A 24,901-nucleotide genomic window follows, 5' to 3' on the forward strand; every position below is an offset into this window, starting at 1 on the left:
AATGAAGTCCAAACATGATAGTGGGACAAGAGGAAAGTAAATGGAAATAGAGGAAAGAACTAGGAGGCAAAGGACAGTTATAGAGGTCTAAATACAGGCATGTACATATATAAATATATTTATAACAATAAGGAACTAGATCTATGGACATATATTTATGTGTTAAGTAGCAAAGTAGCAGATAGACATTGGGCCTCTACTCAAGTATTCCCTCAACACAAGAACACTTTGTTCTAATAACTTGGCATTCCATGATGCTCACCTTGCTGACAGGATCGCTGAAGACAAAATGGGTGCATAGCAAATGTGAAGAAAGCTGATGGTGCCCAACTACCAAAAGACATAGTGTCTGGGGTCTTAAAGGCTTGGAGATCAACAAGGGCCATCTAGCTGAAAAGCAACAAAGTCCACATGGAGGAAGAACACCAGCCTGTGTGATCATGAGGTGTGATGGGATCAAGTATCAGGTATCAAAGACCCAGAACAATGTGAATGTGAATGAGGGTGGGTGCAGAGTGGAGACCTAAAACCCATCTGTAGACAATTGGACATCCCCTTCCAGAAGGGTGACAAGGAAGAGATGAGCCAGTCAGGGTGCAGCATAGCACTGATGAAACATACAACTTAACCTCTAGTTCTTTAATGCTTCCTCTTCCCACCCCCCACCCCCACCCCTCTATCAGGATCCCAATTCTACCTTACAAATTCAGCTAGATCAGAGCATGTACATGGGTACAGATAAGAACTGGAAACACAGAGAATGCAGGGCAGATATACCCCTCAGGACCAATAATGAGAGGAGCGATACCAGGAGGGGATGGGAAAGGTGGGGAGAGAAAGGGTAACCAACCACAATGATCTACACTGAGTAATGGAGAACAGAAAATCACACCAGGGAGGTATGCAGTCCTCAGAACAGTAAACTATGTGAGATCAAAGGTCAGCATTGTCCCTGTGATAAAGCTCAGACAGCAGGAAGAAGCAGGAGGGGAGGGGACGAATGGAAGCAGAAGACCTAGGGAGCGAGTGAACAAGTGCTGCTGCGTTGTAGGTGATGCCGTCAATGCCATGGAAGAAAACATGATGAATTGCAGCATGCGAGCCCTGTAAACTTTCACCCGAAGCACGATAAAAGTGTAAAAAATAAAGTAACCAGGAAATAGGAGTCTCTTTCCCAATTCCATATGTTTGCTAAATGTCAAGGTGATTTGCATGGCAAAGACTTATTCTCAAGAATAATAGCCCATCCACATGCTATTTACATTTTGTCCTTCATAAGAACATATATTATTTGTGGCTGAAAATAAATAAAATCAAACATAAATGGTTTAAAAAAAATAAATGTGTCTTCTTCCACTTAAAGCCTGAGAACATGTTTAAATAACTGTTGCTGATATTTTTACATATGTTTTCACTTATGTATTTATTTTTTAAAAATACACCTCTTGATTTTTCAAAACAATTGTGGTTCTTCAAAATACAAAAAAAAATCTACAGGATTTAATAATGAAAATGTAATGTTATTCCAAAGTGTACAGTTTTACTCCTGTGACCTCTCCCAGTAAGGGGTAACTTGATCCTTTGGAACGCCTCCATGAGTTCTTCAGACAATGGCACCGCTGGCTGTCTAGAGACTGACAGACTGATGGCCTGTGCTGAGAGGCTCCCTATGTAAATTCCAGAATTCACTTTAACAGCCATTTGAGCTGTCACAGTGGGAATTATGGACTGAAGCACATTCCGCTTTGCCATTTCCAAAGGAAAGCTCCTTGTGAATATTAAGCTATGTGTGGAAAAGGTATTTTAAAGTCAAATGATTTAAACTACTGTACCCACATTTAGAAAGAGCTTTTAAAAAATCCTTTTGTTTCTGGAAGGGAGAAAAGAAAATTCAGTAGTTCTACTGAATTAACCCTGTTTCTGTTGAAATAATACATATGAGTTATATGATGCACATATACATTCATAGATGTGACTCATTTTTCTCTTAGAAATAATCTTCCATGCATTACAGAATATGAGACTACTTTGTGTAAAGCACTTGTTTTAAACAATATAGGAGAATCCAAAATCAACTGAAGTGGGATTTTCCCTTGAACGTTATATACCATGTCTGTAGCATATGCAGGACACTGTTTGATAACACTGATAAAACAGTGTGGTAAGATATATGGAACACCTTAAGTCATTGAAAAGATTTCATTGATAATATCTGGTTCTGATAATATCCAGACTTGTGTCCTGTCTTAGAAAGAAATGATAATATGAATGAGAAGAAATAACAGCAAGAAGTAAAAAGATGTCTATGAACAACTATAGTAAATTAAATTCCAAGAAGCATTTTGAAAAGAAATGTCAGTAATTAGGATCATTAAATTCTGGGGTGAGCAGTTTACACTTTTCATAATAAGTATTAGTGACAAAATATATGTCAAAACAATTTCCATCAAAATTGTCTACTTAAAAGTTAATATTGATCATGGTATATTGAATCAATGAGACTTCAGTGGTCATTGGAAAAATATTGGAGGAGGGGTTCAGAGATCAAAATGCAGTAGACTAGGAGATTGTAGTAATTTAAATAAGAAAGGAGAAAATCATACCAAGAAAAGATAGAAAGAAAAGTGGAGTGTGATAAAATTTGAGAGACAAGTTGAAAATACAGAATGAATCTACTGTAATATTTGCTGTAAACTGAAAAATTTGGAAACATATCTTGTATTTACTTTATACAATATAAATTACTTACCAACCCAAATATGTTATTATTAAGATATATATTACATTCCACATCTGTATATGATATACCATATACCAAAATCAAAATGACTGTCATCAAGCTGCTTCCAACTCATGGGGACCCTAAAGCACAGGGAACTGTTGCCCCTGTGGTTTCGGAAACTGCCAGTCTTTATGGGAGTAGAAGGCCTCCTCTTTCTCTTGAGGAGCGGCGGACTCTCTTGAACTAGCAAACTGGCAGTTAGCAGCCAACGGGTGGCCACCATGCCCCCAGGAGGCTTTCTGTATTCAATATGTGATAGCAGATAAATAGGTAGATTGATTGATAGATGACAGAGAGACAGAGAATGTTAGAGTTCCATACAAATTCATGGAAAATGAAATTGAAAGATAATGGAATTTTTCCATGGACTTTTGGAGCCCCATTTTATGCACAATTTTATGGCTCTTCTAGCCATGGTTTCCTAACTCCCACTGAGCAACTGGGTGGGACCTGGAAGAGCGGGTGGATCTCCTCTTTTCTGATGGGTCCGGGACATGGTGGGGAGAGATGCTGAAAGGATTTTATGACTAAGTCATGAGTGACTGTTAACAGGATTAACGGTGATTGTAAAAACTTGGATAATGAATGTGGAGATTGGCCAGTTGCCTTACCACTGGGAATAAAATAAGCCACATCAGTATCATCAAGAAATAAGAGTCAGGAGTGGAACACATCCTCTGGACTTTGAAAGCCCTGTGACCTAAACGTCCTGGTTCAGGAAGCAGCTGTGGTAAGAGAGGAATAGCAGTCTCAGAACCAAGATCCAGAACAAATGTCACATCCCACAGAGGGAGTCAAGTGAGTCAAGTGGAGTGTCTTCAGAAGAACAGGAATTCCAGAACACTTCATTGTGTTTGGGCAGAATCTGTACGTGGCTCAGAAGGTAGCTATGGGGAACAGAACAAGGCAATACTGCATGGTTTCCAATAGCTGACTAGCCAAAGTATAACCACTACACCACCATGGATTCTCTAGGTAAAGCATAAAGTCAGTGAAAAAGAAGGAAAACCCTTGAAGATATGGCTCGATGGATGGATACAGTGGCCACAACAGTGGGCGCCAGTATAATTATGAGGATGCATCAGGACTGGGCAGAGTTTTCTTTTGTTGTGTATACGGTTATTGTGAATCAAAACCAATCTGAAGGCACCCAACAACAACACAGATGTCATTTACATGTGTTCAAGTTTCTATTTCTCATATTCAAGGAACCTTGATAGCCATGTAGGCTGATAACTAAGAAGTTGGCAGTTCAAGCACACCAGCTGCTTAAAGGAAGAAAGATGAGACAGATGACTTCCATAAATGCCATAGAGCAGGCCTACTTGGCCCTGCAGTCTCACTCTAAGTTGGAGTCAACTTTACAGTAGCGTGTTTTTCTCATCTTTTTTCCATATAACTCTTTTCTCATCACAACCATTTTGCTAAAACATTATCTTTATTTTACACCCAAGATGCTAATTAATCTTTCAAAAACAAACAAAACAGATAAATGAATCAATAAATAAAGACTTTGATGGATCAATAAATAAAAGCTTAACTACTTTATATTTTTTTTTAAAAATCATTTTATTGTGAACTCTTACAATACTTATTACAATCCATTCATCAATTACATCGGGCATATTTGTACATATGTTGCCATCAATCTTTTCTACACAGTTACTTTCCATTGAGCCTTTGGTATCAGCTCTTCTTCCTCTCCCGCTCCTCGTGACTCCTTGATAGATTATAAATTATTATGTTCATGTCTCACTGACTCCCTTCCCCCATGGTTTCTGTTATTCTTTCCCCTGGAGGGGTGGTTGTGTTTGGATCATTGTGATCCGTTCCCGCTTGGTCCCCTCTTCCCCACAGCCCTTCATCCTTCCCATCTGGTATCTCTCTTCCTATTCCTGCCCCTGGGTTGTGTGTGTCCTGCGCTCTTATGTCTTATCTATGGCTGTGGACATGCTCTGGTCTAGTCCGAAGGGAGAGGCATCGCTGGGGTCGTGGTGGAAGGGGTGAAGAAGCCTCTAGGAACCAGAGGAATACTGTGTGTTTCAGTGTTCAATATTATCCACTTTCTGTATTTTCAGCCCTCTTTCGTATTTGCAGCGGGAATAGGTGAAACAGCAAATGAAATCCTTTGTGAAACGAAAATCAATAGAGAACATTTCCATCTACAATTTGCCAGTGCAATTACCACCTGGTGCGGCAATGACTGAAGTCATTACCATTACTCCTTATTGCTACTTGTGCCGCTTACTGATCACTCCATCTGATTCCTAGGAGATCAAACGGTATTTCAGTGTTTGAGGAACCTGAGATGGCAGGCTGCCCATTATTAAACCACACATCTGGACCCTGTTGCTAATAACTGGCTATGGACAATCTACACAGTTTCCCAGCAGGCACCAAATGAGGTTGAAATGTGTTAATCCGGTGATTTATAAAATGGGCTGAGCATGCCCTTGTAACGATTCATTGTTTAGGATTCTGTGTGAAGTCCAGTGCCTGGGAGCCAAGAACAAGAAGTCCTCTTTTTCTGAATTCGCTGTCTTTTGGCTTGATATGCAAAGTCCACTTCTACACCCAAATTTACATACTGTGCAAATTGAAAGTAATACAGTTCTGAGCGCAAGGAATGCGTACGGAGGGAAATGAGTCCACTCTGTCAGGCAGCAGCGTGATTTGGGGCGTGCTGAGGGTACTGCAGCGCAGCTCCGAAGAGAGGCCTGCCTGACACTCTGACAGAAGGGGGCAAGGAGTTGGAGATGGGCTGTCAGCTATAGTCCCATATAAACCAGCCAAGCTTAATGGTTTGAGTGTGTTTGTGTATTTTTTGTCAGATGTATGAAGGTAAATATGATAGATTCAAGTGGATTCACTACTGCTCTATCCCTGAAGAATCTTCTCTCTATTCCTTCTCTGATAGTTATATAATCTGATCTTAATTTGGGCTTGAGAGGATCAAGAGTGGAGAGTGTAGGCTGTCAATCAGGTCATAGCCAATGAGGCCTCTGTGTGGGCAAGGCCTTCTCCTGAGAATTCTGGAAATATTCGATATTTCTTCCTTGGAGGCAGGAGACATCTCTCTCTCTCTCTCCCCCCCCCCCCCCCGGGAGACATTGCAGCTGACAAGACACATGGAACTACACTAGTGACCTGAGCTGGGGAAGCCACATGGACCTACCCTGATGCAACCAGACTCTGAAGCCAGAGAAGCCACATAGAGACCCCTGCCAGTGCTGAGATACTTACACACCCACTGGATCCTAAGATTTTCAATCCACTGGCCTGCGATCATCCTGCATTCAGTGTCATTGCATGTGTTTCATGAGTCTGAAAAGGTCTTTATAGATTAGTAGCACACATGTGGGCTAATATCGGTCTTATGGACTTACACTGCACTGGGCTGGGATGTTTTCTCAATATTCAAATGCTCTTGCATATAAACCTCTTTCTCATTCACATATGCATGTCCATGAATATGTTTCTCTAGTCTACCCAAACTAACACACCTTCCCCAAACTAGGACTTTCTAGACTCTTACCCTCTTCCTCTTCTTACCTCTGAAACGATCACCACTTCCCAATTTAAAAAAGACACTGACTGTTTAATTTACATGTCATTTCTTTTTCCCAAGTGTGTATACTGGTCCCTCCTTCCCAATTCACAGTACATCTAAGACTGTTTTAGAGTCAGCTGCTCTACTAGCCTGCAGTTGTTGAGGTACTGAAGGGCAACTCACTGCTTTTGAGTCAATGCCAACTCACAGCAACTCTATACGTCAGGATAGAACTGCCCCCTTGATTTTCCAAGACTGTACCTTGGTACAGGAAAAGAAAGGCCCATCCTCTCCTGAGGAGCAATTGGTGGTTTCAAACTGCTCATCTTACAGTTAGCAGCCCAACATGTATCCACTACACCACCAGAGATTTTTGAGTGGTAAAAGAGAAAAAAAAATTCTCATTATTTCTCTGCTTCTAGATGAACCGAGGAAGCAATGTCAAATGTTACAGCTTTCTTATCTTTGTGGAGCCTGGATTTTTATGTATTTTTTCTAAGTGTATACACGACCACTCTTCTTATGTGAAAAGTGACAGATTTGAAACTTATCGATCACTTTCTTTAGAGAAATCCCCTCCATGCCTTTGTGAGGGCTGGGAATGACTTGATACAAACAACTAACCAGATAGATTTAATCACTTTGTGATTAAAGTCACATTGTTTCCAGTCCCTAGACTCTAACTTGCATGTCCCTCTCTCCCCTGTTGGATCTCTCCATAGCCAGGTGGCCTTATCTTAAAAATATATGAACAATTCCAGAGTACACCTAGCCTTTCTTGTAGCCTCAGTAAGCCCCTCTCAGCAGCACACTGTTCAAACCTAAACGGTTTTCTTAAAAATTGCTCAATTTTGTTTCAGTGGAATTGAACCCATATTCATGGGTTGTTTTTTTTTTTTGTTCTCCTACAACTAAATCTCCTTATCCCCTCTGTCTTCTTCCCCTTTATTTTTTAAATTATAGCCACCAAAAGGCAACCTTGACTATTGACAATTGATTTTTTTCTTCGACATATATATGAAGCCAATCAGCCAGTGACTCAGATTCCTCCTTATCTGGGACACTGTGACAAATTGTGAGACCAAACACAGATGAAGCAGCATTGTGCTGCTGCCGTGATGACAGTTCTGACTAACCATTGCCTAGAACTGCACCTTCAGCATCATCATTAGGTTGGAGCTCACTGTTGCAGCCACAGCGACCCTCCGTAGACCAGAGCGAGGGTCGGCAAACTTTTGAAATGAAAGAGCCAATCCTGTCCCTCACAACAATTGAAAAAGTATTCAAGTATCATAAACATATTTTTTAAAAGCAAATGAAATCACCATGCTCAGAATAATATCCTTTAAAATGTTCCTCATATGCCTAGAGCCACATGCACTGACCGACAAAGCTGCCAGTGGGTCTAGAGCATCCGTTTGCCACCTTTGAGTGAGAGGAGAGATGGGGGATGTTGGACACACGGCATGTAAGAGAACCTTGGCTCTGCAGGAACCACAGTCTTTGTCCTGGAATGCAAGAACACTTAAATAAGGAAGTTAGTGACACAATACATAATATTAGAAAAGTTGTCAATATTGATAATTGCTTTAAGTAAAAGAAAAATCAGATTGTAGTTTGGCCAATGAAGTAAAATTCATGAATGTAATATGTGGATTTTCTTGATTCCTATGTTAATCAGAATAAAGCATTGGTTTGTCACGCAAAATTCTACTTTTATATTTGGCCCTATAATTTATTGCAATGCCGCAAAAAAAAACCAGACAATATTCATGATTAAAGGGTTTATTAAGGAAGTCAATAGGTCACAATGCAGGTAAGAGATACTCAGGATATGAATGTTCAGTCAGGACATGTTACAAAGTTCCTTCGGGTCTATTAATAAATGCCCAAAGGGCATACCATTGTGCTACAAGTCTCAGCCTTTGTGGATTCAAGCTCTTTGGCTCAGTGAACCCACATCTCTGAATTAAATGTGTAGAGGGTTCCCACTCCAGAAGCCACAGCTCTATCTCCATGGGCCTCAAGCCTCGCAACTCCAACTATGTGCTCAGAGGCAACACAATCCAGAAGCCAGCCTGCTGCCCCAAAGCACTCAGTTTGACTCGCTCCAGGAAGTTGCCAGTCTGTCTCGTGCTCTGACTCCCGGTTCTGCTGCTGCTGCTCCCCTGCCACTCCCTGGACGGCAGAGCTGCCTCTGGATCAAGAAGGATCACTGTGCAGGGACCTCCAGATCCAGAGGATGCACTCCACTCTTGGCTCTTGCTAGCAATGAAATTCCCACTCCTGCTTCTTGGAGGGCTCATTTTATACCCTGAAGGATGGCTATCACATCGTATTCTGTTACTATTGACTTTGAGGTGAATGGTATCAGTATCTCCCCTACCTTCTACCCCATGACTAAGCAGAGAAAGGTCATTTGGTCGGAGTTTCAAACACTGTGCCCAGAAGAGCCACATTAAATATGTCATTGCCCCAACAAATGTTCTTTATAAATGTGTAGAAAGTATACATATTTAACATGTATTTTATTAGATGCTTCTTAAACTAACAATGTTCAGAGTACCTATAAGTCAGAACCAACTGGAAGGCACCTAACAACATTGTTTATTTAATTGCATGAGTACAATATGTATCTAAACATATACATCTAATCTGTCATTATCATTTATTTCTTCACAAAGCTTGATTTGTTCTTTTGTTCTGTTTGCTTATGACTTAGAAAATTTCATATATCACCACCACTTCTACCAGAAAGAAACCTTCCTGGCTCTGCTTATCTCTCACTACTGTATCTGGGGACTAAAACCAAAGTAAAGAACTAAGTATTCAACAATAACGGTTCTCAACCTGGGGGTCGCAACCCCTCTTGGGGTCGAACGACCCTTTCACAGGGGTCGCCGAAGGCCATCGTATAACACCTATTTCCCATGATCTTAGGAACCGAGACACAGCTCCTCTATCCATCTTCAGGTGGGTCCACACACATAAGAGTACCCGGCGTGAAGACTGTTACCCATGCTACACCATGCTTCAAGACAAAATTTCATTTATCTGTAATTAGAAATAAATATTTCACAATATATAATTACATATTGTTTTGTGATTAATCACTATGCTTTAATCATGTTCAATTTGTAACAATGAAAATACATCCTGCATATCAGCTATGTACTTTCTGATTCATAACAGTAGCAAAATTAGTTATGAAGTAACAGAGAATATAATTTTATGGTTGGGGTCACCGCAACATGAGGAACTGTATTAACAGGTCGTGACATTAGGAAGGTCGAGAAGGTTGCTCTACATCTACTTGCACTTTCTGCAACTTTCTACAACACCGTCCTAGCAACACCATCCGCATTACTTAGTAGATAATGAGGACCAACTATGTCTAGTCTTCTCTCTCTAGGTGATTTTCCACATAGCTAGGCATAGTTTTACCTCACATATTTGGACATGTTGTCGGAAGGACAAGTCCCTGAAGAAGGAAATGATGCTCAGTAGCATGAAGGGCAGAGAAAAAGAGGAACACCGTCAACAAAATGGATTGACACAGTAGCTGCAACAAGGAGCTCAAACACGAGGACAATTGTGAGGATGGCGCAGGACCAGACAATATTTCATCCTGTTGTCCAGAGGGTCACTATGGGTCAAAATGGACTCAAAAGCACCTAACAATCACAAGAATAATTTCAGTAACAAGATACCTATATGAAATGCCTATATTCGCCCACTTAATCTACTGTCTATATTTATATTAGTAGTTTGTATTCTCCTACTTAATCTACTGAACTCCAGAATTAGCTTACAATTAACCACTAGATTTTCCTTATTTCCTTGAAAATGACACCTTTCAGCCAGGCCTTGTCCAAACATTTATATGAACCCAAAGTAGTTCTACTTCAGTGAGTAATGTCTTCTCATTCCCAGCGTAGATGTCTCTTAAAGATTACACACACACACACACACACACACACACACACACACACACAAACACACCTCATTTCAAAGGTGATTTAATTAAGGGAGGAAAAAAGGAAATGTTCTGAAATTCATTGTGGTAATAATTGCACAATTCTTCTTGATATGATTGAACTATGGAAGTGTGTGATGTGTTGATTGAGATCTAATAATTTTTTTTAAAAAAAAAGAAGGAAAGAAAATATTCTCAAAGCTAAAAAAGAAATAAACAAAGAAAGAAGGAGAGATTTTCTCAAACCGCCATTGTATTTAAAATACTGCACAGGTCTTCAAGTCATACCGCCTCATGGCATCTTGCAATGTTTATCTATAGCCTAGAGCAATTATCATTACTTTGATTTGTGTGATTGTTTGGTTCGTGTTACTTTCCACTACTGCAAACTATAATTCAGTAGCGCTACATCTATTTTACTTACAATATTATTCCTTGTAATGATTCAGTTCTTGAAATTTAATAGATGTTTAATATTTGTAAAGTAATGACACCAAAGCTATAATGGATTTCCACCAGATATTTTTAAATGTGCTCCATCCCATGGTTGAATGACTATGAAGAGAGTTCCTGACAATACTGCTACCCTTCTGCAAGTTCAAATGAAAAGTCCAGAGTAATAAAAGCATCAAAGCATAATTCTCATTATTGTAAATTTTACCTAACCACCAATTCCCACTGTTTATGTAAATACCGTCCAGTGACATAAGAATTTATTCTGTACAAATGGATAATCCAAGTACTGTCATACATAGTTAACCTACACAGGTCCAATATCCCTCTTTCGAAAGTGTTTTAAAACAGAAGACCCTTATGCTCCAGAGAGATAAGCAACAGAATTCTCTCCCATAAATTAACAAAGATGTGTGTAAGGGTAGATAGAAGTAGATAAAAACATAGATACAGGTATGGATTTGGGGCTCACACTAAATCCTGGCTTAAACTTAAAAAAATTGGTTCTTATAGTATGGCCCTGGTTGATACTGACCCTCATGAAATAAAACAGAAGATAAGCATGCTACAGCAAAGTGTGGTAAAGAAATTAGATGGTGTCTGGGGTCTTAAAGGCTTGTTTACAAACAAACAGCCATCTAAATGAGATGTCAACTATATCCACGTGGAAGAAGCACACCAGCATCCATGACCCAAGGATTGTAAATTATATAATCCAAAACCAAAGGAGGGAAAATTATCAGAGTCTTAATTGTAAGAATAGGCTTGCAGAAGGAGATGGATGACAATGGAGAGCCTAAAATACCTCTGGAAGATCTACATGGATGGGAATAAACTGGTTTCCAAGCAGAGAGTATTGGCGAGGTGACTCTGGAGACCAAAGTGAAGAATCTGACTTGAATGGCTAAAATCTCATCACTTCAATGGTTATATCCTCAGTACTTGATCCCTGCTGGCACCCCAAATACTTTGATCTGGTTGTTAATATTTAATGGTTGTAGTTTTTTTTATGCTAAGGCTTAATCTCTGATATATTTTGTCATTGTGGGTAGGTTTCTTGAATCATTGTTATGTGTTTTTTAGGTTTTCACTGTATGAAAACCAGGATGGATGGACCTATAAGGACAAACAATATAAGGGATCCTGGGTGGCAGAAGGGGGGATCAAGAAGGAAGAAAATGTTTTGAAACTGTTTGTGATACCAATTGTATCAACTGAACTACAGGATGGTATGATAAACTCTCAATAAATGTTATTTTTGGAGGAAAAAAAGCACGATTCTCTTAGGACTTTCTTTAAAATCTTCAGGTAGCTTTTATTTCGTAGAGTAAAATAGATTGCACTATGATATTGATCATTTTAGCCTGAGTGTTAGGTTAATGCTCAAGGACTTGTGTTACATCAATGGTACCTATTCTCTAACTTAATAGGTTGCCTACTCTTCTTTTTTATTTTTTAAAGATTTTCCACATAGAAATCCATAAAGAATACAAAAAATTAATTAGTCTAAGGTCCTTTTAACATGTTTATTTAACATGTTTTTGTCAGTATTTTGCAGTTATATTTATAAGGAATATTGGTCTGTAATTGTTTTTGGTGGTGATACTTTTGTTTGGCACTGGTATTAATTACAAAGTGCTACTGCCTCTTTTATATTTTGGAAATGTTTTAAAAGGATTAGTACTACTTGTATTGATATTTGATGGAATTTCCCCCGGGAGCTATACAGGCCCAAGGTAGTCTTTATTGGGAGGTTTTTAATTATTCTTTTTATCTCTTCACTTATTGAAATTTTCTTATTGAAATTTCTTCACCATTGAAATTTTCTGTTTCTTTTTGAGTCTTTGTAGGAAATTTATGTTTCTAGCAGTTTGCCCTGATTCCTCTAGGTTATCTAATCACTAGGTGTACAATTCATCATAATCTCTTTTGACCCTTTTTAGTTCCATATCGTCTATAAAATTAGATAGTCTATAGTCAATCTTTTAAATGTTTGCTTTCTTTATTTTATGCTCTGATGTTAGGTACATGTATGTTTATGATTGTTATACTTTTCTGAATGGAGATATTTTTCCCCACTATCAAAACTCAAACTCACTGCCATCAAGTAAGTTTGACTCATAGCGGCCCTATAGAACTGAGTAGAGCTGCTCCGATGGGTTTTTGAGACTAACTCTTGGAAGAAGAAAACCGTACCTTTCTCCTGTGGAGAGGCTGTTGGTTTCAAACTGCTAACCTATTGGTTAGTAGCTAGTCCTGCCTCCTCCAAGGCTTTTATCATAGTATTCTTTTTCCCTTCGAAGCGGTTTTGACCTAAAGTATATTTTGCCTGATACTAAAAATGCTGCCCCAGCATTTGTTTCTTTTACTTTCAACTAATTTCTGCCTTTGGGCCTTAGCTGTGTCTTTTTCAGATAACACATATTTGGATCTTGATTTTATAAGCCATTCTGCAGGAGTTTTCTGTCTTTTCACTGGAATAGAATTTATGGAGTTGAGCACAGATTTCTATTTGCTTTTCTTGGTGTTTACTTGTGGATGGTCCAGATATTTGATCAGCTAACTGCCATCTGCCTGAAAGTCCTTTGCTTAGTTTCTTTTTCAAAATGGGACATGAATTTTAGGTATATTTTCAAAGAAATAGGAAATGCGGAAGGCTCTTATAACTAAGAACTCTACAAATAAAACCATGTTAAAAGGATTATAAACCACAGCCAAGTACAATTTAGTCCAGAAATGCAAGGATGATTCAACATTAGAAAATCAACCAATGTAATGCACCACATTAACAGAACTGAGAAACAGAAACACATGATACGTGAAGCAACAACAACAACAAAAAGTCTATGACAAAATCAAACACCAGTACTTGATGAAAATACTCACCCAACTACCAGAACAATTACACTGGTTAAGGCGTTTATGAAAAATCCACAGCCAAATCATATTCAATGGAAAAAGGGATAACTGGGTGTTTGCCCTTCCTTGTAAGGATGGAGAGGGGACTACATCTGACCTCCTCTAACTTCATAAGGAGAAGGAGAATCACCATCAGCATCAGCCCTTTGCCAATTCCTATGAGACACGGGTCAGAAATGCCTCAACCCTACAAAATGCTCGTGAACTCTGACACTAGCTATCACGCCCGCAACACACTATTTCTGAAGGGTATGATAATTCAAAGGCACACAGAACTCACACACCATACTCACAATTGTGAGGTTAATTAGGGAAGCTAATAGGTTATACTTTAGGATCATACATTCTCAGCAAACAGATTTTTGGTCTAGACAGCTTTATCTCAGCCATGCATGCAGCAATCTCTCTCTCTCTCTCTCTCTCTCTCTCTCTGGTCTCCCCCTACCTCTCTCCCTCCCTCCCCCACCCCAAACCTTTAGCTTCTACTTGGATAATGTTACAAAGCTCTTTTGACACTGCTGATAAATACCCAAAGTGTATTCACACTCTTCTGCTACAAGCCTCATTCTGAAAGTGCTTGGCTCTCCTCCATGGATCAGGAAATCTGTCCTACCCTCTTAAGTACCTAGAAGCACCCATATGAACAAGTCAGCTTGATGGCCTTCTGCCCAAAGACACTCTACTCTATTTTCCTCTGTGGGCTCTTGGTTCAGCTGCCAACACTCCTCGCCAATCCTCTAGTGCTTCTCTGATGCCACAGATTGGATCGAGACAGTTCAATGCAAGGGGATCTCAGGATACAAACGCACTCCACTCCTTTCTCTTCTTTTTGGTAGTAGTGAGAACTTCCTGCTTCTGAGATGGTTTGCTTTATATCCAGTTAGATGGCAAAATTGGCCAATCCCCACATGCAGTGAAGTAAAAGTGCTTGATGACTCTTCTGCATAGTCTTGGCCACTCCCTCTCAGTGCTAGGTTGCTGTTGTTGGGTTGTTATAATATCAGTTCTGATGCACAGGGACTCTAAACACACCAAAATAAAAACACAGCCCAGTCCTGTACCACAGGCATTAATTGCTTTTGCTATTCTATAAGGTATAAATTGAGCTATTTCAGAAGCAAGAAGGAAGGAATACCAGGATAAATAAGAAAGAAGAGCTATCAGCAGGAAGTAAACAAGGTCCCTACCTGAAGTGTGGGCATATCAGGGGCACTAGAGGCCATGGCACCAAGACTGTGAGCAGTGGGTTTTCTGATCCACACAATGAGTAGAGCTGAAAGGCTTCAAGCAGAAAGTTGGCCTATAGAGCGGACTAGCTTTTGACATTTATTAGCAATAAAGGAGCTTGTAACACTTTCCAGAACTGAGTACAGACGAAGAAGCCATGTAGCTAAAAGGTTGAGGACCAAAGATGTACCTACTGGTATGACTGAGGAGTGGTTTTGCTGTGGTCCACATGGCTGTATCTTTAGTTTACTGATGTTGACTTGTTACCTGTTCACTCACTAATAAAAGCCCATAATTTGGAGTTCTGTGTGGCCATTGCAAAGGAATATTGAACCAAAAGAGAAGTAGAGCATTATAGGAGGAATAATTGTGTCAGAATAAGATAAAGAAGGATGAAATATGTAGACATGTCTTGATTCTCATTCTCTTTTGTGTAGCAAGAGGAAGTCATATGACATATCTTTACCAAGACAGACTTCATGCTTTCATAATCGCTCTGTTAATCATCTCTCATCTTCTCTTACCCAGACCCACTGTGGTAGGTAGGATTATGGCGCTAACCTGGTCAAGAGGAACATGCAGGATTAATAATGTTGCAGTTTGATGGGAGGGCAAAGAGATAAATGGCTCAGCAAACCTTGCCCCCCTCTCTCTCTTGCTCTCTGGTGATTGAACCAGCATGAGGCTGCTTTAGCTAGGTCTCTGCCTCAACTGGTGAGCTACACTACCTGTGGGAAAACCAACCTGTGGAACATGTCGCTAGAACTTGAGGTTCCTTCAAGACCTGCTTCGGCATGCTGCTGGGGTATACATGGCTTGAACTTGAGGCTGTTGAATCCTTTTGTCTTGCATTGAGTTTGATATCCCATCCAGGCCTGCTACACTATGCTCCTGAGCTGACTGTTGGTGACCGTCCCTGCTTTTTGTTGCCTGTGGCTGGATTGCCTTCATTGCTCTAGGGAAGACTCAGCTGTCTGCTTTCTTGACCTTGGACCCAGCAGCCCTTGTGAGTTGAAGGACTTCCAGTGCATTACCCGTTCCACGGAAGTGAGTTGAACTGAGCCTTCTGTACTGCGGCATGGACCGAATAACTTTTATATTCTATTGTGCTGTATACATCTATATCATCTATATCTATCTATACATATACATACGAAATCACAAGTGTCCTAGTTTTGTTTCTCTAAAGAACCTTGTCTAACGCACTGATGTAGTTTAAGTTTATTATGCCCACCTGGCCATTTAACACATGTGGGGTTAATTGAAGGGTAGAAAGATAAATGGCTCAGTGAGCCTCATTTTTCTAGTTCTCAGGTCCCCTGCTTTCTGATGGTCGGACCAGGGTGCAGCTGCCTTAGCCAGTTCCCTGCTTCAACTGACAAGGCTCACTTCCTGCAAGACATCCCTGAGGAGAAGCCACATGGACCTACCCTGATGCAGCCCCGGGTGCTGGAGCACCTGTGTGGAGACCCTTGCCAGCGCTGAGATGTTTACACATTCACTGACTCAGCTTTCCTTCTGCAGTCGGCATCATTGTGTGTGTTTCATGAGTTGAAGGAGGAATTTGTGGATTGGCAACAGACATATGGGTTAATGGGTTAATGTTGGACTTGTGGGCTTGGACAGCACTGGATTGGGATGTTTTCTTGATGTGCACTTAACCTTTATATAAAACTCTCATACATGGGTTTCTGTGGATTTGTTTCTCTAAAGTACCCAGACTAACACACACACACACACAAACCCAGAAAATAAGAAACAAGTCTTAAAAGAAAACATAGGAATAATGCGTCAGGATCTAGTTTTTGACAGACTTTTTGATATGGTAGCAAAACACAATCAAGAGATGAATAAAGCAAAAAAATAGCAATATAAGAAATTCAATTTTTGCTCACCAGTGGAATTATCAATCTAGTGAAGAGAAAGCCTACATATGGGAGGAAAATGTGGGGAATCCATATATCAACAATGGATTTAATATCAAGATTATATAAAGAACTCCCGTAATCTACTAACTAAAAGGCAATGCAATCAAATGGACAAAATACTTGAATAGACATTTAACCAGATAGACAAATGGCCAACACACAAAATACTCATTGCCATCGTGTTAATTCCAACTGATGTTCCTTCATATGTATCATAGTAGAACTATGGTGCTCTGGGTTTTCAATGGTGGGGTTTTCCCAAAATGGATCATAAGGCCTTCCTTTCAAGGTGCTTCTGGGTGACCACAAGCCAATAATCCATAATGTTAGCCACAAGCACTTACTAATTTATACTACCCAGGGACCTCAAACAGCCAACAAACACATGAAAATATGCCCAATGTCATTAGTCACTAGGTGTGGTAGTTACATAATTTCATATCAACTTGAAGATATTTTAAAGTGTAGGGGTGGAGTTTAGCCTGTCAATCTGGTCATAGCCTGATGTTGACTCCTTGTGGCATAGCCTGCTCATAAGAAGGGTCCTGGGAACCTCCCCCATTCTCTCTATCTTCACCTTCCCGCTGGTGTGCCACTCTGGGACCTGCTAGAGACCTGAGCCCTCCACTGCTGTGAGATCCACACGACTTTGTACCCACCAACCTGTGATAATCCTGCTTCCTGCAGCATAGCTTGTGAATGCATGAGTCTGAAGAGGGACTTATGAACTTGAGCTGTCCTGGGCCGGGGCATTTTCTGGATACATAATTATTTCTTGAAATAAAGCTCTCTCTTCTAAATGTCTGAGTGTCACTTGATTTGTTTCTCTAGTCGACCCAGCTTAACACACTAGGTAAATGCAAACCAAAACTACAATTAAATTCCATTTTACCCCTAATAAAATAGCTATGGTCAGAAAAAAATGCAACAAGTATTTAAAAGATATGTAGAGAGGAGCTGATGCCAGGGTCTTATGTGAAGAGCAAATGTTTTGAGAATGATGAGGGTAAGGAATGTACTAATGTGCTTTACACAGTTGATGTACGTATGGATTGTGATAAGCTGTATGAGCCCCCAAGAAAATGATTTTTAAAAAGGTATGTAGAAATCGGAACTCTCATTTACTGCTGATGGAATTGTAGAATAGTACAGCCCTTGTGGAACAGTTTAGCAATTTTCTCAAAAAGTTACACATATAATTACCATATGACTAAGTAATTCCAATCATAAGTATATACCCAAAAGAACAGCAGGAGACTGGGAGTGCATATTCGTACATCCCGATATTCATTACAGCATTATTCCCAATACCCAAAGGTGGAAAGGGTTAAGTTTTCCCAATGACATTCCCCCTTGGACAGTCCTTGCTACCCTCCCAAGACTAGCAAGTGTCTCCATCCTAAACGGAACAACTAGTGCAACTTTGCTGGGGTTTTGTTCTCAGTATGCAATCTTCTATTTTCTGAAACTTCTTTGGAATAAGACTCTGTGATAACCATGTGTCCTTCAAGGAAATCTGTCATGATCAGCCCTTCGGAATCTGGGGGAAAATAAAAAAGTTGCCACAACCTTTGAAGCAGACCTCTCTGCCTCGGGTTTAATTGACCGACCACCTTCCCTCAGAAGCTGCTGGTTTGTGTGGACTTTTTCTTAAGGTAGTCTCAAGAGACTTTCGCAGATATCCCTGAGAGAATGTGTTGGTTGTGTCGTTGTTGTGAGGTGTCAAATCAAATCCAACACACAGTGCAAATAACTGGATCAAGGAGACTTGTTTTTCAGAGGGTTTTCAATGACTGATATCACCAGGTCTTTCTTCCTAGTTTGTCTTAGTCTGGAAGTTCGACTGAAAACTGTTCATTTTCAAACCAACACAGAAGAGAGATGGGCAGTGCTGTCCTTGAACCCTACCACTGACCCAGCAGTGCCCCTTAGTTCTCATGTTGCCACGTGCCCTCAAGTAGATTCTGACTCATGGGATCCTACTGGACCATGTGAAACACCACACAGGGCTTCCTAGACTGCATTTTTAAAATCTTTTTGAAGGATCTTTTCTCTCAAGAGCCACTGGGAGTTCAAACTACTAGCTTTTTGGGAAGTAGCCAAGTATAAAACCACTGTGCCACCAGGAACCCAAGGACTGCTCATATTACCCTTTAGACCTTTTTTTTTTTTTTTTTTTTTGCAGAAGCTGAGTTGCATTACTAGCAGAGAAAGAAAATAGTATGTTAATAATTCCTATTAAAAATAAGTTAGCTGAAATCATTTCCTTTGTTGTGCTCCGAAATATAATGTTGCACATTTCCTGAGGACTGAGATGCAGTTGTCACAGAGATGAGTAGAAGTGTACATAATCATTTTAAAAGGCTACATACCTGATGTAAAAAATGAAATTACTACCATCCAAACTCCCAGATCCATGACTTCCTATATGTGGGGGTACTCTGAAAAGTTAAAATTGCACTATTTACAGAGAAGGTGTATAACCATGCACAGAAAGTGGATATATAATAATGGTTTCCTGAAATCAAGCCTTAAAAATAAGTTCTTAGTAATGTGAAAAACCACATTTCATTTTTTTTACTAAGAGCAGGTCGAAAGGGAAGATATTAGTTAGATAGATATAGAGATACATATATACATGTATTGCATAAAAAAAATTTCTGGATTTGAGTAAATTCAAAATCAGTACTTACCAAGTAATGAATTTTCTCTGCATTTTAGGCATTTCACTGTTTATATCTAAAGTAATTTATGCAGAAGCAGCCTCATCAATTTCAACATATTTATTACCTGAGCCATGGAGAATTCTCTAATACAATTAATAATCTTAAGAAACACAGCTTCCTCTGAATTACCATACTTTAAACTTTACAGATAAGAAATAGGTATGCTTGATTTCACTATATACTAAATAAAACTTATCAATATTTTAAAAATACATTTATTGACCCAAATCTTTTAATAATTTAGAATATATTAGTACCTTAAAATAAAACTACTTTTCAAAACAATATATGATTTATTTTATGATATAAAATTGGTTGCATAAACATAAACCCTGTCATAAGTCATTCTAAAAGCCCACTGCCACAATTTTTTATGATTTTATGAAGTATTACATTTTGTATCATACATCTAAAACTATACGTAATACAAAAGCTATGCAAACATTTCCTCATTTCATAATTACCTCTTAAACTGCTAATTGATTGAGTTGTATTTTTGTTCAAATGCTTTTATGATTTGAAGCACTACAATGCACTCATTCACTTTCTTACATTACTTTTTATTGCCACCTATAAAATATAAAAGATATACTTAAAGCTACTGTAGTTGAACTGACCCATTTTTGAAAATAAGAATTATCTTAATTAAATAAGTGACCTGCTCCTCTGTGACTACATCTGAAAATTGTCCATTAACAACTGGAGTTCTGGCAATTTGTCCACATCAAGTACATTGTGTTCCAAATCTTACAATCACGAAGTCATGTTGAAGAATGACGAAGGTTTGTCTTAGCCATCTAAAGGTGTTTTATACAAACAAAAACAATGAAACTGATTGCGGTAGCAATTGTACAGTAATGCTTGATGTCATTGAATTATGGCATGATGATTTATGTATTAACTCCTAATTAATAATAAGTTAAAATATATTTTTTAAAACCTCACCAACTTAGTTGCAGAAGACTAGCTCAATTATCTTTATTGTTTCATAAATCATAGAAATATTAAAACAGAAAAATGGATTTTAACACTACATGATTCTACTTCAACTTCTAGTAAACATTACCATGTTAAATTTTAAAAATATTAATATTTTGATCCCTCTATTATATGCACAGGGCCTTCAAAGAGTTCATAAGAAAAGTCCATTATCTCAATTCCTTTTTTCTGTGAACGTTTTGAAGCACTCTCATAGTGAATTGAAGTAGTTATTTTCAAGCAAATACTTTGGAATATAATTTCAACAAATGGTAAAGGAGCTTCATGACACAATTTTAAATATAATTTCTGCAAGATCATCCCCATAACTAAAACAATATTGACTCTAACCCAGGTGGAAATACAGTTCTAAGTACACCTCTGAACACCTCTTGACAAGATACTGTTTCATTTTCCTTTCCTATTTTCCCAGATCTAGCTTCATGAACACCCTGAGACGCAGCATGCATTCAAATATTAGTTGAGAGGATAAATGGTGGCCGTTGGAGAAACATTATGCAAAGCTCTTGAATTAGATTCTTATGCTTTACTCAGGATGCCAAAGCAACACACCTGCACCATATATTCAACAGACATCCCTATGGCACCAGGAGTGATCTCATTCTTCAACTCTCAACTTTTACAAGACCCGAAGGAACTAAAGTTATCCGCAAGCTCATTCCTCAGTAGTGCTGTGTATATGTCTTCCTTTATGACCCACTCACGAAGGACACAGTCATACAAGAAACAAAGCCAAATTCAGTGCCATGGAGTCAATTTGGATTCATTGAGACCCCACGCAAAGGAGGGAAGAATCATTATGCAAGGATGGCATTGAAGCTACAGCATTCTTGCAAGCACTTCCAAGACAGATTTGCTTGTTATTTTGGCAGTCCATGGTATTTTCAAAATTCCTCACCAACCCCACAGCTCAAATACATCAATTTTTCTTCGGTCTTCTTTATTCGATATCCAACTCTCACATTTATATGAGGCAAGTGAAAATACCATGGAATAAGTCACCTTAGCCTAGCCTTAGCCTCAGTGCTATAAAAACATAATATAAATTTTTTAAAATCACGTGTTCCTCGAAGTTCTTCTGGGATTTGTATTACAAGTGAATTGTGCACAAGTGTAATTTCTAAACTTATATTAAGACAAACTTATAAAATAAATGTATAAGATAAAAATGTAACTGGCCAGAAACCCCGTCTCCTGGTCTCTACAATAACACAATTCTCACCGCCATAAAGTTGATGCGTACGCACTAGAACGGTTCCTCTGAGTTTCCAAGACTATAACTCCTTAAGGGAATAGAAAGCCTTGTCTTTCTCTGGAGAAGCAACTGGTGGTTTTGAACTGCTGACCTTAATGATGACAGCCCACTGTGTAGTCTCTATGCCACCACGGCTCCTCAGTCTCTATAATCATTACCTATTATTCAGAGATTATGTAAGGATTGACAGAAGTGGCAATTAACAAAATAAAGCATTAATCATTGCTTCGTGTCGATTGCTTGTTATTCCTATACACATTCCCCTCCTTTCACCGCCTGTCTCTTTTTTATGAGGTAATGTTTCCATTATAGAAATAAGTTATCTTATAATGGCAGAATGACTGGAGAAAGCCCACTCAGCTGGTAAGTGAATAAGCAAAAGGTTGCTTATTCACAAACCTTCAAACATGGTTGCAGTTTTACATAGTAAAGACGTCATTTTAAAAGTAAATCTCGCTTGGTTCTTAAGTGAAACTTGGGCTAGTATAGCATTGTATACTAAAGATACTTTAAGAGATTGTTTGAAACTTTAAAAACAATCAGCGCTTCATTTAAATAGTACTTTAAAAACTAACCAAGTCTTAGTTACTGAAATATTTCACAGCAACCCTAGAAAAATATGACAACCACAAGAACAATTAAATCCTTGAATATGTAATTAAAAATAATAAACATTTCATTGAAAAGATATTCAGCTCCATCCGACACTCTCTAGAGTAAGCATTTTTATTCTAGAGGCTGATGCGAACTAACGCAGATTCAATTACTTAATGAAACCACACAGCACTTGACACATCATTTACTAGACTAAACAGTTTAGGTACAAATCAAGTAGTAATACAAATTTGCTTAAATTTGTCTTCTGCTAACGAGAACACTTTTCTTAATGAGTATACTGATTAACTGGCATTTGTTCTTCTAATTTTTAACCAGTATATGTGTTTTTTGCATTAAAATAAGAAATCTAACTTATCCTCTAAAAAAACTCCCATATCTCTTAAATCACTATACGAGAGCAAGGGAAAAGTTCATAATTAAGACCCAAGATAAAAATCTCAATGGGTAGAAATAGAAGGCACGAGAGGTGACGTAGTGAAGTAAAGACAGAGGGGCACTGACCAGTAGTGCATGGGCAGCAGATTTTGCACTGGGTCAATGATGGGTCTTCTATACGATTAAAAGAAACACGTTAAGACAAGCGTGAATTTCAAGTAAGCATACCAGTTGAGTGCTGAGTTAGTATACGTGCTGTTGAAAAACAACGCAGGTGGCACATTACGGAACTATTGCAGAACATACTCAATCCAGTCCAACTCAAGATAAGCTTTTTCATAATGAGACAGAAAGAGCTGAATGAATTTCAGAAGTTTAACTGAGCACAGCAGTTGACATTGTAGATGAAATGCGTAAGCAATACTTGGCTAATAACAAGTATCCTGGATTTGAAAGTGTTGGATTCTGATACAAAAAGCTCAAAACACACCCATCATGGAAAGGTGGCATTGTATCATTAAAACCCCATCATTAAAACACCACTATTAGTAATCGTCACAAATACCTGCTCAAAGTGGATATTTTCTTTTGTAAACGTCTTTTTCACAAACTACCTGTTACATACATCAACCAATTGTCTACCTGCAACTCCAAATGTCTAAACGGCATAAAATCCCCAGTAGCAAAGCAGACACTCCAACCAGGCAACACTCAGGAGGAGTAAGTACCATAGGTGCAGGAGATTTAAGTTTCTAAGGTGCTTTGCCTATCAACTTGGGTACACTTGTAAAAAATAGATGAACAACACTGGGGGGGGGTCAGTATTCTGCACTGATAACTGCGCGTTATCTGGACAGACTGTCGCTCTCACACCAGCCTTAAACACGCCTTAGAGAGGCACAAATAAACCAAAGAATAAGCACGGAATAAATGGAATAAATGCATTGAAAGGCAAAGAAAGTGGCGAGAGGTGGGGGTCGTTCATTGTCTTAACAACTGCTCTGTGGAGTCAAAATGGAGAGACATATCAAAGAATGCCTTTTGCTCCCTCCTCCAATTTCATAGTCTCCTTTGCTGGCTCCCTGGTCCTCCCCTCTCTCCCTTTCCCCCCACCAGTCACCCCTCCACCCCTGTCTCTTTTCCAGCTATACCAACGGAGGGACGCTGCACCAAGCCACTCACCTGTCGTCGTTTTGCCATCCTTGGTCACCTAGCAGCAAATCCCGAAACCTGTACCTGGGAGGAAGAGGGGGCACTTCGCTCTCCAAATCAACCATGCCTCCTCAAAGAGTGGGAAACATAAAACGACAAATGGGGGGAGAACGAGAAAATATTGCGGAGGAGAGGAGAGGACTAATAAAATATTGTGGCCGAGAAAGGGACAGGAGGGAAACGGGGATGGGGGAGTGGAATGGAGGAGGGGGTCTGCGCTGAGCCGGAAGCTGAGGCTGCAAGGGGGATGGAGCCTCTTTCCAGAGGGTGTGATGGGGGATGATGCAAACCAAGCCCAGGAGCAAAAGTCTGGCTCCAACTAGAACCAACGCTGCCACGGAACCGCCCCCGGGCTCGGCACCGCCTCTGGTCCCCAGGACTGGGGGGGAGGGAGCGGTGCAAAAGTTACTTCGCGGAAAAACCCGCGCGGTGCCTAGAAGGAGGCGCTGGGATGGAAGTGCGCGCCAGGTGATGGTGAAGCACTTTCCGCCACTGCAGGTAAAGATCCAGCGCCGGGGACAGCTCGGGGCTGCTGTTCCCTAGGCTGGCGAGCACCCGGCGCAGCCCAGAGCAGGCAGGAGGGAGGACAAGTGGGTCTTGGTCCCAGACACCACCAAGCCCACGCTCCTGGAGAACGCCCTCTGGAGCAGCCTAGGAAGGGAGCCAATGAGGCTCCCCTTCATTTGCATAACACAGTGACGGCAAGGGGGTGCCTTGGGGACAACCAATGGGGGCGAGCTAATTAGCAGGTCCCCGGGCTCCTAGACCCATCCCTGGAAGGAGGGGGCGCTGGGTGCTCGGTGGATTCCTTAGTGTCCCCAGCTACTTCCCTTTGATCGCCTCCCGCCCAGATGGGCGAAGTGAAAATACTCGTTGCTAGA

General features: G+C 39.8%; 1 protein-coding gene across 1 annotated transcript in view; it reads right to left on the bottom strand.

Moving 5' to 3' along the window:
- Positions 1–24,266, bottom strand: part of KCNT2 (potassium sodium-activated channel subfamily T member 2) — a 486,995-nt gene extending 462,729 nt beyond the window's left edge. The window contains exon 1 of the mRNA XM_075540516.1: positions 23,991–24,266. Within this exon, the coding sequence (XP_075396631.1) occupies positions 23,991–24,085 (95 nt within the window). The 5' untranslated portion in view covers positions 24,086–24,266. The remainder of the gene's footprint in view (positions 1–23,990) is intronic.
- Between the last annotated feature and the right edge of the window lie 635 nt (positions 24,267–24,901).

The sequence above is a fragment of the Tenrec ecaudatus genome, chromosome 1, assembly GCF_050624435.1.
Source record: "Tenrec ecaudatus isolate mTenEca1 chromosome 1, mTenEca1.hap1, whole genome shotgun sequence".
Taxonomy (NCBI): domain Eukaryota; kingdom Metazoa; phylum Chordata; class Mammalia; order Afrosoricida; family Tenrecidae; genus Tenrec; species Tenrec ecaudatus.